We start from the raw sequence: 14181 nt of genomic DNA, 5'->3' as shown, positions 1-14181 counted from the left end.
AGAAACAGACTTATCAACATCTTGGATGTCCTGAGATGTCCTACATTTTTATCTTTATATACAACCAGATACAATCACACACCTGTAAGTATAGATACTCAAAGGCCACAGGATCTTCTTTGAGCATGCTCTTAAAGTCTCTAGGTAGAAAGCAGACACGGAACAGACACCTGTAGTCGTGAGTCTCCTTCTTTTCAACCACCTGTCACACACATACAGAGAATTATTAGATATATTTACTGTATGTTGGCCATTTAAGAATTACAGATGAGTGTAGAAAGAAGTAGCCTTTGCCACACTTTATTTTAAGATCCAGTTCTCACTATTAACTAACTATTAACTATGACTTTTGCCACAGTAACTCTTAATTTTCTGCTTATTAATAGTTAGTAAAGTAGTTAAGTTTAGGTAAGGGGTAGGATTAAGGGATCTAAAATATGATCATGCAGTATAAGGCATTAATATGTGCTTTATAAGTAGTAATAAACAGTCAATATGCTAATAATATGCATGCTAGTTAATCGTGAAAATTGGTCCTTAAAATAAAGTGTCACCTAAAGAATATACTCATTTCAATGTAAGGAAAGTGAATGAGGAAATTAAATGTCAAAACAGTAATTAGAAAGAAGGATTTCTGGAGTCATGTGACAGCTTCATGTAAGAAATTCACACTCACTAAAAATCTTTTAGACAATTTTTATGACTTCAGTTCTTGACAGCCCACATACTTATTCACTTTTATTATTAAAAGTGGTGGTAAGTGGCCAGGATATTTTTTATTTAAATTTTTTTTTTTTCATAGAACAAAGGACGTCCCACAGGTTTGGAACAACATGAGGATGAATAATTGATAACTTGTGTGCATTTTCATGTGGACCTTTACTGTGTTTGTGTGTGTACCTTTTGAATAATCTCTTCTTCGTGCAGTTGATATAGTTTGCTGATGCTGTACTGTTGTTCCAGCACCAGAGAGAAGTGTTCGATACGGTTGATTGAGAGTTTCTCCTTCAGAGTCATTACTATGTCCTGGTGATTACATAAGAGTATACATGAAGCATGTGAAATTATATAGAGGACATTAATGCACAACACAGGTTAAAGCTAAGAAGACCTCCCTCTAACGGCAATGTGATGATTGTACCATGGTACAGTCATGGTATTAAATGATAATGGCACTAAATAATTACCATGATCATGTACTTTTTGCTTATTTTATTTTTGTCATAAAATAGGCAATATAATTAATGCTGACTGAAAAATAAACACATCAGACTTTAGTGTATATATCTACAGTACCTTAACAGTGGTTTTAGATTCAAACTTGAAAGCCTTCGTTTGGCCATTTTCCAGATAGACTTTCAGGACATTGGGCAGGAACAGCAGAGAGTTACCCTGGAGGTCAGAGGTCAACCCAAAATTTATTCAGACACCTTCAACATTTCTCACATTGTCACAGTTTATTCACTATAGTTTAGAAAATGGTAATAAAATATGACAAGAACTCAAGAGTTAAACTGTGTCAGAACAAATTAATATTGATGATGCCATCCTTCTGGCACAAATGCCACAAATGAATTATCTCACAAATTTCTCATTTGTGAGAAGTCATTTGTCTCACAAATGAATTAGGCTGAATAGCTGTCAGCTGTTAAATTTAAGTACACAATTAGATAATACCAATTTAGCTCAACCAATTACTAAGCAATGCTTAATTTTGTTCAGTCTGTGGTGTAAAAAGGTTGCATTAGCAAAAAAAAAAAAAAAACACTTAATTTTTGGACCCAAATTTTTATCAATTTTACTGGTAGTCCACTGTATGAAGAATTTTGGGTATAATATGTCACAACTTTATTTTGCTATCCTCACTTACATAAATGAACCATTGTGTCCTGCACCCACTAGTAAAAAAATATCACAAATTATATCTGGTGTCTCAATAATTTTTAGTTTGACTGTAGGATCCAAGGCCAATAGACATATTTAAAAAAAATAATAATATTTGTAAAATGCATAATAGTAATGGTGAATATGCTATATTATAAAACAACTGCCTGTTTCAACACAGTGTTAAAACATTTCTAGTCAAGCCAAATTTATCAGTATTATTATCATATTAAAAAAAGATTAAGCCCTCTAAAAGCTGCATACATAAAAGATAAACAGTTTTATCACTGCCTTAGTCTTGTGGTGTGCTTGATAATGGGCTTGTTTAATTAGAAGTTAATTAAAAACATCTCGGGCTGAGGAAAACGAACATCCTCACGTCAATCCACCTGAAGAAACATTCAAAGATGTTTTTAGGTGAACTATTTCTTTAAGGTACTCGATTATAAATATTAATTATGATAAATCCCACCACCTATATAAATTGCAGCTATACTATACACCATGTCAGCTCAGCTATACAAAGATTATGATTAATGGTTAATTGAATAATTAATAAATTACAGATAAATTATTTACAGAGGTTTTGCCCAAAACTGGTAGACTGCCAAATGCTTTCCCTATCAATGCCTCTCTATTGTTCTGCGTCTTTTGTTCATATTCTCGCTTTCATTTTCTTTATCACTCACTCTCTTTATCTTCTTTTTGTTAATAAGCACATGTGAATACTCCATTATTAACAGCATGAATGAACAGAATGTGTCAAACCTGTGAGTGACCATTGACCACCACCTCCTCTGCAAACCTCACTTTAACTGGGTTTGACTTCAGCTTGGCTCTCTTCTCTGGAGTTATAAAGGATGACTTTGGCCCCTATAGCACATCCATAATGACAAACGGCACAATTATGGGCATGTCTGATATGTCAATGACATATTATTTCAACAATCATTCATTGCTGAATTGCACTGGCATGGAAAAATGTCACTGCATTGACTGTGACATACCTGTCATCACTGAGAAATAAAGTAAACAGGGAGAAGTCAAAACTTCTTGAGACCAAACTGTCTGTATTTCCTCTTTAAGACCCTTACAAAAATAGGTACTGTGGTGGTACCATGCTACAGGAATGGTATCAGATATGAGATAATTTCTTGGGATGTTATCATGGTCCTGAATGATTACCATATTCAAATCTTTACCACATCATGGTAATATCATTGTGCCTTTCAGTGGCGAGAAAAAAAAATACTAATACTGTATGCATTTTTTTATTTTTTATTTCTCACTATTTTTCCCCTCTAGACCCCATATTAAAATCTTATACATGATTTTTGTTATTTTTATGCTTTGCTTATGAACAGGGAAATTCTGCTGAATAGATGTATAATAGATGTATATATCTACAGAATTCTGCTGAATAGATGTATGATAAAATGTGTTTAATAGGCTTATTGAAAGCTGAAACATAATCAATTTAGACAAAATAGGTGATAAATGAACAAATAAGAGACGAGCGATGTGCACTTTACCAGGCACTTCAAATTCTGCAGAAAGGTAGTGTGCTTTCTGATGAGCTTTGTGGGCACAGATTTCCTTTGGGCCTGATTATAATAAAAAACTTTTGGTCATCATTTCTGCCTGCTGCTATAATGCAGCACAACACCACATCCTCCTGCCATGTCTCATTCAGACATAACAGTGTGTGTGTGTGTGTGTGTGTGTGAGAGAGAAAGAGAGAGAGAGCGAGAGAGGGAATGAGTCTCTAACTGTGTGCACGTACACTTACAGTATTTCTTAGGACAGTCAGTACTATAGTGTTCTGGCATTCTCTGTAAATAAATTGAAAAGAGTATGGCAGAATTAGAGGTACAGATGCAGATCTAGCTGCTAGATGTCCCATTTCCTCATGTTCTGAAGATACAAATTTATTATAAATTTGGCCACATGAAAAATAACTAAAATATTAGGTAAAACTGGACATCTGGGCAGCCATGTATAGCTAATTTTGTAGTTTCACATAAACAATTACACCTGCAACATACCTGATGATATCAGCAGCCTGCTCTGTAGATAGATCATCAACGGCAACATTGTTTATTTTAAAAAGTTGGTCACCAGGGACAAGCTTTCCATCAGCAGGGCCACCTATTAAAATGGACAAACATACTATGATACTGTAGCTGTCAATCATTGGAAAAAGATTTAGAATTCAATTACCTCTGTCATTTATCAGGGTTATCATGTTTTATAGGAATGTTTGAAAAACAGTATTTATGTTGTCCTAGTTACTGGCTGTGTTACTAGTTATTTGGCTGTGGGGTAACCAGATGGCTTCAGCCATTCCAAGAGTAGGGTTTCCTGTAGACACAACTCCATGTGCCAAGCAAGTCAGCCAACATTTTGCTGTACATGCAGGCTATACATGCAAATAGCCGATGGGTCACATTTCAATTATCAAACTTACGTTCAATGAACATTTAAAAATGTCTGTATAACTGAATCAGATTTCATTGCCCTATTAAAGATAAAAGCTTTTAACACTTTTTTCATTTTTGGGTGAATTATCCCTTTAACATTAGTTAATTTATTAACATGAACTAACAATGAACAATATAATATTTACAGTACAGCATTTATTAACTTTTGTAAATGTTATTTAATGAAAATTAATGTTGTGAATTAACTACCATTGACAGATACAACTTTTGCTCTTAAAAATGTATTAGTAAATGTCGACATTAATGTTGACATTAACATTATCTAATATTAATATAATAACGTGAACTGACAATGAAGTATTGCTCACTGTTAATTCATGTTAACCAATATTAAACTAATTAAACATTACTGCAAAATGTTACAAACTCTTTTAATATACTATCTTATGGATATATCATATAAATATACACAAATAGATTCATCTGCAGAAAGCACTACAAAATATTTTTATAGTGAAAATAAAAAGAGGGTAATTTTTGAAACTGTTCCTTTAACATGATACTTTTTGCTAATTTAATGTGATTTGACTCAACTTTATTTGAACAATAAATATATTACCACTGTATCCTTTTTGCAGTAATGTATGCTTGTTTTGTAGCTAATGCACTATAGCTGTTCTATTGATTTTCATGAAGGGCTTGTATGCTGTATAATCAAAATTTAACTTCAAAATGAAACAATCTCAGCATGGCTTTATCTCCACAGTTTCAGACTGTTTAGAGTGCTGCCTTAGACCTGTGCCACAGAATGCATCAACAGACCTTAACATTCCCTTCATATTACGATGACATATTCATGAAGTTCATAGAATGGGCATTTTCCTACCATAAAGCTAATCTAGAGATTCCCACGGTGGGATTATTCCAAAATTTAAGCTCTCAAATCTCCAAAAAAGATAATCTTCTTTCAGAATTTCATGGTCAATGGTCCCCTGCCTGTTACTGCAACTGCTGGAAGCTAATTTGGAAGTGCCACAGATGAACTCTGAAGGTAACCAAGGCCACCTGGCTAAGATAACTTCAGTGCTTTCATTCCATGAAAAGAAAAGGACGCCAAGAAGGCTCAGAGCAGTGCAAACTTTAAAATTCAAAATAAATAGTATAAATCTTATAATACATAATTAACAATTGACTGTGAAAGAACCTTACTAAACTGTAAAATGGGTTTTTTTTTTTCAAAGTTGTAAATAGAACAAAGATTATTGGAGTAGGTTTTACAAGAAAACACAATTTCAGTCTTTTTTCTACACATTTTTATGTTTAATTCAATTCAATCTACTTGATTTTGTGTAATTAATAAATTGTGTAATTTTCAGTGTAGAATCCATTTGAGCTGATAAATGTTTTAGAGATGATTGTGTGTGTAATGTACCTTCTGTCACGTCCAGCACCTGGGGTGGAGTGTGTGTTGAGACAGTAAAGCCATGGGAGTTAAGGGTGGGGTCAAGTGGGATCTTAACAGTGACTCTAATTGGACAGCTCCTCTGCTCTTGGGAGCCATTGTCGGCAACTTGCCCATCTTCTAGCACACGCTCTCTGTGTACAGACAGAGAGAGGGTGATGCTTTTCAAACACAAAAGCAAAAAAAAAAAAAGCAAAGATACATGTTCACACAATCATTCTCAGATTAAAAAATAGTACCGGCTGATGGACTCTCTGGAGCGGCGAAGCCAGCGTCCCACCACCTGCTCTACTCTGCTGGTCCTGCGAGACGGTGAGCGACTGCGATCCCGCTCCTCCATTTAGCTACACACAGGGTGAAAGGTCACCATTGGGCCACTATTTATTGAAAAGAAAAAAAGGTAATAATTATACAATTTGAATGATAATTAAACAAATCATATCTGACTATGAATATGTAAATATGCAATATACAAATCGTTACACAATTTTGGATGTTTTAAAACTTTTCTTTCTGTTGCACATTGTCACGGTGCACACAGCAGGGAGGAACGAGGAACACGCAGACGAGGATAAACTTCAAAATAATAGTCTTTAATCATGACGGCAGGGCAAGACAAGGCAAGGTTGACACAGACAGGAACACCGGGGAATAACGAATAGACCAGACGAAAACTAACTAAACAGGCAGGAGCTAAATACACATGACAATCACAGATAATGACTAAACACAGCTGGACAAGACTTAACTAATAATCACACTTAACAAGGACAGGAACATGACCAAATATGGACACAAGAGGCGGGAACACATGACACACGACAGAGGATTGACACACATATACATCGTATATCCTCTTTAGCCAATCAGACACAACATATATTCAATCCAGCCAATCAAAGTCTGACGTCTTTGTGTTCCATTTTCCTTCAATCTGCAATAGATGTCTCCAGAGTCTAGAGTAAATGCATCTAATTTAAATGACTTTATACATGTGTGTAATACATATGTATTTCTATTCTATTATATTGTTTTTATATTGTTAAAATAAATAATTTTAAAATGAAGCTATTCAAAATAAAACATATAAAAGATTAAATATTTGTTTACCTGCATGTCATGCAACCATTAATAAAAATGTCTATTTTAAGGTCCAATTTTCACTATTAACAAACCATTAACTATGACTTTTGCCTTAATAAACTACTAATTTGCTGCTTATTAATAGTTAGTAGGGTAGTTGTTGAGTTTAGGTATTGGGTAGGATTAGGGATGTAGAATATGGTCATGCAGAATATGTGCTTTATAAGCACTAATAAACAACCAATATGTTAATAATTAGCATGCTAATAAGCAACTAGTTAATAGTGAGAATTAGTCCCTATACTAAAGTGTTACCAAATGTCTGAGCCAAATTTTGTGTAGATGGTGCACAATTTCTCTGTCCACTTCCTGTGAAGTTATCTAATGCTCTACACTTATTCATACTGTTTACAGTGCCTTTCAGGTTGAGCATATACATTCATATTGGTCATAGATGTGGCAAGCAAAATGATGCGTACAGCAATAAACTGATAATGTTCTGATAATGAGTGGTCACCCTCTCTTCCTATAGTGGTATGAAACATGGCCTGCCTTTATATTGTAGGTTCTGCATATTGTGGTGTTGTTGCAGAATTGCTTTTTATGAAGAGTTGAAGTTTATTGTGCTTCTATATCAAGTATGTCCCACTAGGGAATGTGAGAGACAATCTGGAGCCTCATGGTCAAAAGAGAGAGGGACCAACAAAGACAAAGAGATAAATAATATACTGTGACAAAAAAGAGAAAGAGATCCCAGGAGATCATGACTCATGGTCACATTATGTTCTCAGATTTCGCAGGATTTGGATCTCACTTTCCATTTATTTTATTGCTGTCAACACTGTTATCAATACTGCATAAACCACATCAAAATCATTAGACTGTGCAACACTTGCCCAGCAATTTTGACTTGCACAATAGTGACCGCCTACATTTTCACTAGCCATGGTTATAAATATATATTATAAATACAACCATAATATGCAGCAAAAATATATTGTAAAATCTAAGAAAAATAGAAAGTTACAATACATACCAACCCAATAATTATGTAACTGTATCTAAAATGACATTATACTACAGATCAATTTTATTATACTCATTGATAATTAGTACAAAATCCTTTTCTTTTTTAAAGTTTATTGCAAAATGTATACATAGTGGTTTAATAGAGTCTCAAGCACTTGATTACATAATTCGAGGGCAGTTTTCATATAGTGCCAATTTTTGCTTCATTAGATTAATAAGGTTACACTTTTTTGTTTATCTAATTGTACAGTGAACAATAGATTTAAATGAAGCTGAACTGGATTTTTTTTAGCACCATGGTGGAGCATCACACTTACAAAAACACGTTGCAGCATTAACATTCACTGTCAGAAATGAACACGGCTGATTAGATGGCAATAATAGTACATTTAATAATTGTTCTGATTCTGATATACTTTACAATTGTTATTTTTTCCCCTGGTCTTCATGTTTTTTAAATAACTAAACCACAATTTTGAACCATAACAATTCCCTTACCTAAGCAATTAATGCAAAAAAGGAGGATCCCAAAAGCAAAAACAACAATATGCTCTCTGAAGAGTTTCCAGAACAGTTTGTACCTCAGGCAATTTGCATTATGAATAAGGAAAAACACCTCTTGACCATGATGCACCTGCCTTTTTTTTCCACTCTTCTGCTACAAATCAGTTTCTATTCTCATCAACTATTCCAGTTATTGCATTATTGTTGCCTGATTAAATATTAATCATTTTAATAATAAATGATAATATATTAGCAGCTATTCTGCCTAACCACACTGTTCACTTAAAACACACTTCTATTTATTTTTAAATACAAAGGTGTGGCAGGTAGCCATCCATAGATCCCTTTCTATAAATCTCTCTTTGAAGCCAAGTTACTTAAAGATACCACCTCCCCTCTCTCATCCTTCCATCTTCAAGAGGATTAAGCACCAAATAATGTTGAGGTTTCCCTGCACTATTTAATATATTTTATTCATGATATATGCTTCAGTGCTGTCTTGATCAATAGGGCTCTATTGTACATATGGCCTCCTTTCACAGCAAAAACAGGGGCCAGCGGAAGACCTTAAGATTATTTTATATACTAAAGATAGAGAGATTCAATTACAGTTAGGAGTCTGTGAACTGCTAGATCACTAAAATGGATCCAGAAATTAAATCTGTGTTGTAGCATTGGAATAGGGGCCCATATTCAATGAATTTCACAATGAAACATTTCAGTTTACTGCTCTCTCTCTCTGTCTGTCTCTCTCTCTCTTTCGCTCTATATTAGATTAGTGGCCTGTAGAGTGGGGTTTAATTCCCCCTCATGCCCATGTTCCCTCATAAAAAAGGTCTGCTCATGCTCTCTCTCTGAGAGATAATGGCTGTATTCTATCATTAGCATGGCCAGCTAACGCTAATGGCTAGGTTGAACTACTTAACGTAAGAATTGTCTGCAATTCATTCACATTCACATGGGAGGATTACAGGTAGTGGACCAGTCAGTACAGACTGTGCTTACTATGTTACATTAGCGCTGAACAATGCTAAATAGCTTAAAAACGCACACTTAGTCTAACTATTATAGGATCCCAGCCAGCAGTAGATCTTTCAACTGGCTAAAAGTGTCAAACACAGTTACATACATTAGGTGTATCACAACATGTCTGTCTCACAAACATCACTCACAGACTGTGCTAATGCCACTGTAAAAAATAAAATAAAATAAAAAAAATAAAGGGCTGGTTGAACCAGTTATGTGTACATTACAACTAGAACATTACAGTAAATACTTCAACATGGGCTCTTCAACTACAACATGCTCATTCAACTTCAGCTCTTCAACATGATCCCAATCTAAACAACGCACTTCTGTGTGCATCGGTCCATGATGTGTAAGTCAAATTAAATCAATCATAATAAATAAATGTCATATCTTTTTTTTGTATCAGTATTTATGTGTCTTTATTAGATTCATGTACAGTTTCTGAATGGTGTTTTTAAATATATTTATACCTATTTTACCTATTAAGTTATTCATAATTAAATAGTATCGTATTTCAATAGTAACATATTTCTACCATTAGTTACATCAGGCAAAATAATTTCAAGAAAAAAGTAAGATAAACCAAAATTCACTGCATTTCAACACAACTGCTTTTGGATCATTGAGGGTAAATGTTATGCGACCACACATAACTTTAATGGAAAGCTTACAACCTACTAGCTACGTTTTGCCTTAAGAACAAATGGTGCAACCGAATAAATTACAGAGTTAGTTACAAACTAGCTAGTAGTTACTAAGCCTGTAGTGTAGATGTTACATTCCAATGTAAGTAGCCTAAGAACTTGACAGAAATGGAAAAGGTACTGGTAATGTTATGCCAGGATGAGTTAAATCAATACTGAAAATTCCCTCAATTAGCACATTGTGTATATGCACAGAATGTTACAGACAGATGACCCTAAGGTTACTGACAATATCTAATTGGATTAGATTTGTAAAGGCTGGGACAGAGTTATTGCGTCACACACTGAGCCGATCACTGATCCATTTACACACATGTAAACACACAACACTATGAACAGACCAGTACACACAAACACACATACACACTCCACACTTACCTTAGAGTCAGATTATATATTTCCCCATTGAGGAGGAACTTTTCCTTGGACTGCATCACCAATTTTTCACAGCATTGCTTTGGTCATTTGAGTCTACTCATCATTCCGATGCCTCAGTCAGTTAGTTCGACAGCTAACATTAAATGAATTGATTTCATTGGCTAGCTCAAAAAAACTATATGCAGTGTGAGGAATTTTGAAGTTTTTGTCCTATCCATTTGCACTGCATTTATATTTTGGACCTGAACTTTTGAACGTTACTATAAGCAAAGAGAAAGATTCAGATGTCTTGTTTCATCAATAATGAATTCCAGAGTGTGCAGGCGTTTTGTTTTCTTCTTGATCCAGTGGTCCTCTGCATTAGACATGGACTCTTGCTTGCTGCCATAATGGGAGCTCCAAGGTGTCCTCAGCTCTGTCAAAGTGACACATATAATGGTATCTGATGTTTTTTTTAAACATTCATTCCTTATCTCACTATGAGATGTGACTCTCGTGTGACTGACCACAGAAGTTGAGTCATAGCAGTACAGCCATGCTGCATCATTCTCATTGCCTTCTTAACTTGAACATAATTAACAATTTATAGATGAGCTGTACTGGTAACACCGCTACACATAAATTTATCTGTGTTGGGTGCTTTTTTTCTGTGTTTTTCTCTCATCCCTGAATGAGGAGTAGGGCTGGACGATAAATCAAGTTTTACAATATATTATATATAGCCTAAGCGATATGGTATGAGGCAGTACAAGTAGATACAATACAGTAGATATTGTTAACACGTGTAGTTTAAAGCTGTTGCCCGTCAGATGATCTGACAGATAGGCTACTTGTGCTTCTTAATGCATTTGAGATGTGGTGTTTTTCTCAGTGTATTTCACATGTATATTCTCCATCCGTAAATGTTATAAAGTCAAGAAAATATTTCCATTTTGCTGTCAGGAGTGCATGAGCCTTCTGCGTGCGATTATCCACTAAACAGACGGAGCGGAATTGAATTAGAGTGCAATAATTCTGACTAAAATATACATTTTAATAAAATATTTGTTGTTGGATAATAAATGTGCCATATGTAGACGTTTTAACCTACAAGTAAGTGTATTTTTATGATAGCACTAATTATAAAGAGACTGTAATGGGGGTAATAAAAATTAGTCTGTGTTTTTTAAAATTTATTTTCATTTTTAGTTTAGTGAATTTAACTTCAGCTTTAAAAAGCATTATTTTTGTTTTTAGATTGTAATCCTTTTTTTGCACATAATATAGCATATCACCTAGCCCTAATGAGGAGTGGAAAATTGACAACCTGGAGTGGAATTTGAGTGGAGTGACAAAAATACTCTGTGTTTCTGTGGTCAGTTGCACATGAGACATTTCCCATAGTATTTCACTCACAAATTCATGGTTAGATCAGGTAGAAATAGATCCTTGCAGATTATCACTTAAAATCAATTGCTAAAAAGGAATTAGAGATGACAAGAAAGGCCTTATTCAAGATCTGCTGAAGAGGTACTAATAAAATGAATAGTCACATTAGGTTGCAACATGTTTGATGTTCAAAGCTGTTGTACCACAAAGGATTCAGGTCTTTTGGTTTGTTTAACTGAAAGAGCTCCCTCAATGAAAAGAATGTTTAATGTTTAAATGAGGCAGGAACAACAGTACGTTTGGGGCAATAGTCTAAGAGAGACAATTTTGGTCAATGTGTTGTGCCTTTCTATTTATTTACTACAACTGCAGTATTATATAAGTGCATGAATGTTTTGTCAATAATCGTCTAATGTGCAAATCTAAAGCGAAGCTAATAAAGGTTTTCTCTTCTTGTTTAAAAGGAAAATAAGGTATTTTCCTAATCACTGCTCATCCAGGTTCTTGCTGTTTAATGGCCAGACTGTTAACTCCATTCATACAGCCGTATTCTTTGATTGCACAAAAAATACTGGTGCTCAGCTTGTTTGTAACCACTAAAAACTGCCTCATGCCTCTTCCCAGGTCACACAGCATGAAATATCTTGACTACCTTCATCAAACCATAAAATTCAGTGTGCCCGCTATGTAACACTGACTTTGCATCACATTTTAGCTAATTTACATTGCATTCAAGGTACATATTTATTTTAGTTCATGTATTCCCTGGGAATCATTCCCATGACCTTGACATTGCTCTGTTTGAACTACAATAATGCTTTTCCAATGATCTTCCACTACATGATGTGTTTGAGTTACATGAAGTAGCCCACCCCTAGCTCAAACACTATAGCATGGCAAAACCAAAGTCTTGGGTTTGATTCCCAGGAAATGAATGAATGTAAGTTGAAGGCAATGTAAGTCACTTTGGATAAAATGTGGCAGTGTCTGCCAAATACATAAATGTAAATGTAACCAACCGAACAAACTGATTCACTAAAATGAATCTCTGATTAATTTAAATCCGTGCATTTGCAGTTCATTTATGTATATTATGTAGCTAAATATTCAGTTAAAACACTGTTGTTCATCACTGTTTTTATGTGAGTAAAATGTTTTCTATAGTGTAAAATTATTCAGCTTGTAGAATTAAATTATATAATCTTATATCTTGTCCACTCTTGAATAGCTTGAGGTGTTATGCTTTTTCAAAAATGTAGTTTAACTGTAATATAACTATTTTGAGGTATGGGAAGGTTATAAAGAAGCTGTTTCAAAGTAGCTTCCTCAACACTGATAAAGTGACAATGGAAGTCTGAAGCGGATATTAAGAGAAAGAAAGAAAGACAACCATCAGGCTTGTCGGAGTCCCCTCTGAACATTTTCAGCTCCTAGCTGTTGAATAATTAATGTATCCAGTGCAAAAACAGAGAACACAGCTCTCTTTTTCCCTCTCACTCACTTGTTCTCTGCTTTCCATAGTTTATCCTTCCCTCAGTGCTATTTTCCCTCATAACCACAGCCTGCCTTGTCAGAATCTTCCAGTGCCATTATTTCATTTCTGTTACTTATGTGTCTTTCTCGTTTAGTCAAATGAAAGGTTTAAAAAAATGCCAAACAAAAGCTCTATAGAAAAAAGAGACATTGAACAATGAGAGTACATTTGTACTGGGTACACAATGAATGAATGAAAGGGACTCAATAAAATGTTTATGATTTTTTTTCCTCATGCAAAATTGATAGCACTCTAGAATGGTAGCTTCTGATTGGTTTGTTCGCTATATGTGTTGTTTGAACAGATGTATATTTATGAAGTTTCCAGTATGCATCCTTCAAGCTCTCCTTAAATGCTTTGGTAATCCTATCATTGCCCTTAAACTCTTCTTTCAGACTTACTGAGTGCAAGAGAGAGAGAGAGAACCACAGAGTGCACAGGCTTTAATAATGCATCTAGATAATGCTGCCTCACCACTCACACACAAAAGCACAACAAAACAGAAAGACAGTGAAAGAGTGGCAGAGCAGCATGATCTGAGCGCTGCATATCTTCAGAGGGAGCTGAATGGAGATCGGGAGGTTGTAGATAAAGGGTGAATGGAAGAGGGGTTGAGAAAATGAGAAAAAGATGTATAGAAGGAAGGGAAAAGAATGAGATAGCTGGGAAAATGGTGAGGTTGAAGAAAGAGATGCTAAATACAGACAAAGGAAAAAGACCTGGAGACGTTATGATTGTGTGTGCACTGCATGATTTGTTCTGGGA

General features: G+C 34.8%; 1 protein-coding gene across 4 annotated transcripts in view; it reads right to left on the bottom strand.

The window, feature by feature from the left end:
- LOC131548453 (FERM and PDZ domain-containing protein 1) overlaps nt 1-14181 on the bottom strand; it is a 33933-nt gene that overhangs the window by 16032 nt on the left and 3720 nt on the right. For 2 of the 4 annotated variants that reach the window (XM_058789722.1, XM_058789748.1), the window contains exons 2-9: nt 6027-6164; nt 5758-5921; nt 3930-4032; nt 3674-3716; nt 2653-2757; nt 1297-1392; nt 901-1026; nt 83-202 (exon numbers count right to left, since the gene is read on the bottom strand). In XM_058789722.1, the coding sequence (XP_058645705.1) occupies nt 83-202; nt 901-1026; nt 1297-1392; nt 2653-2757; nt 3674-3716; nt 3930-4032; nt 5758-5921; nt 6027-6127 (858 nt within the window). In that variant the 5' untranslated portion in view covers nt 6128-6164. Of the gene's footprint in view, nt 1-82; nt 203-900; nt 1027-1296; nt 1393-2652; nt 2758-3673; nt 3717-3929; nt 4033-5757; nt 5922-6026; nt 6165-10514; nt 10930-14181 lie in introns of all 4 variants that reach the window. The other 2 variants (XM_058789730.1, XM_058789739.1) reach the window with 2 other exon arrangements.

Source organism: Onychostoma macrolepis, chromosome 01, assembly GCF_012432095.1.
Source record: "Onychostoma macrolepis isolate SWU-2019 chromosome 01, ASM1243209v1, whole genome shotgun sequence".
NCBI lineage: Eukaryota > Metazoa > Chordata > Actinopteri > Cypriniformes > Cyprinidae > Onychostoma > Onychostoma macrolepis.
The sequence above is the reverse complement of the archived record's forward strand: the minus strand, read 5'-3'. Positions and strand labels throughout refer to the sequence as shown.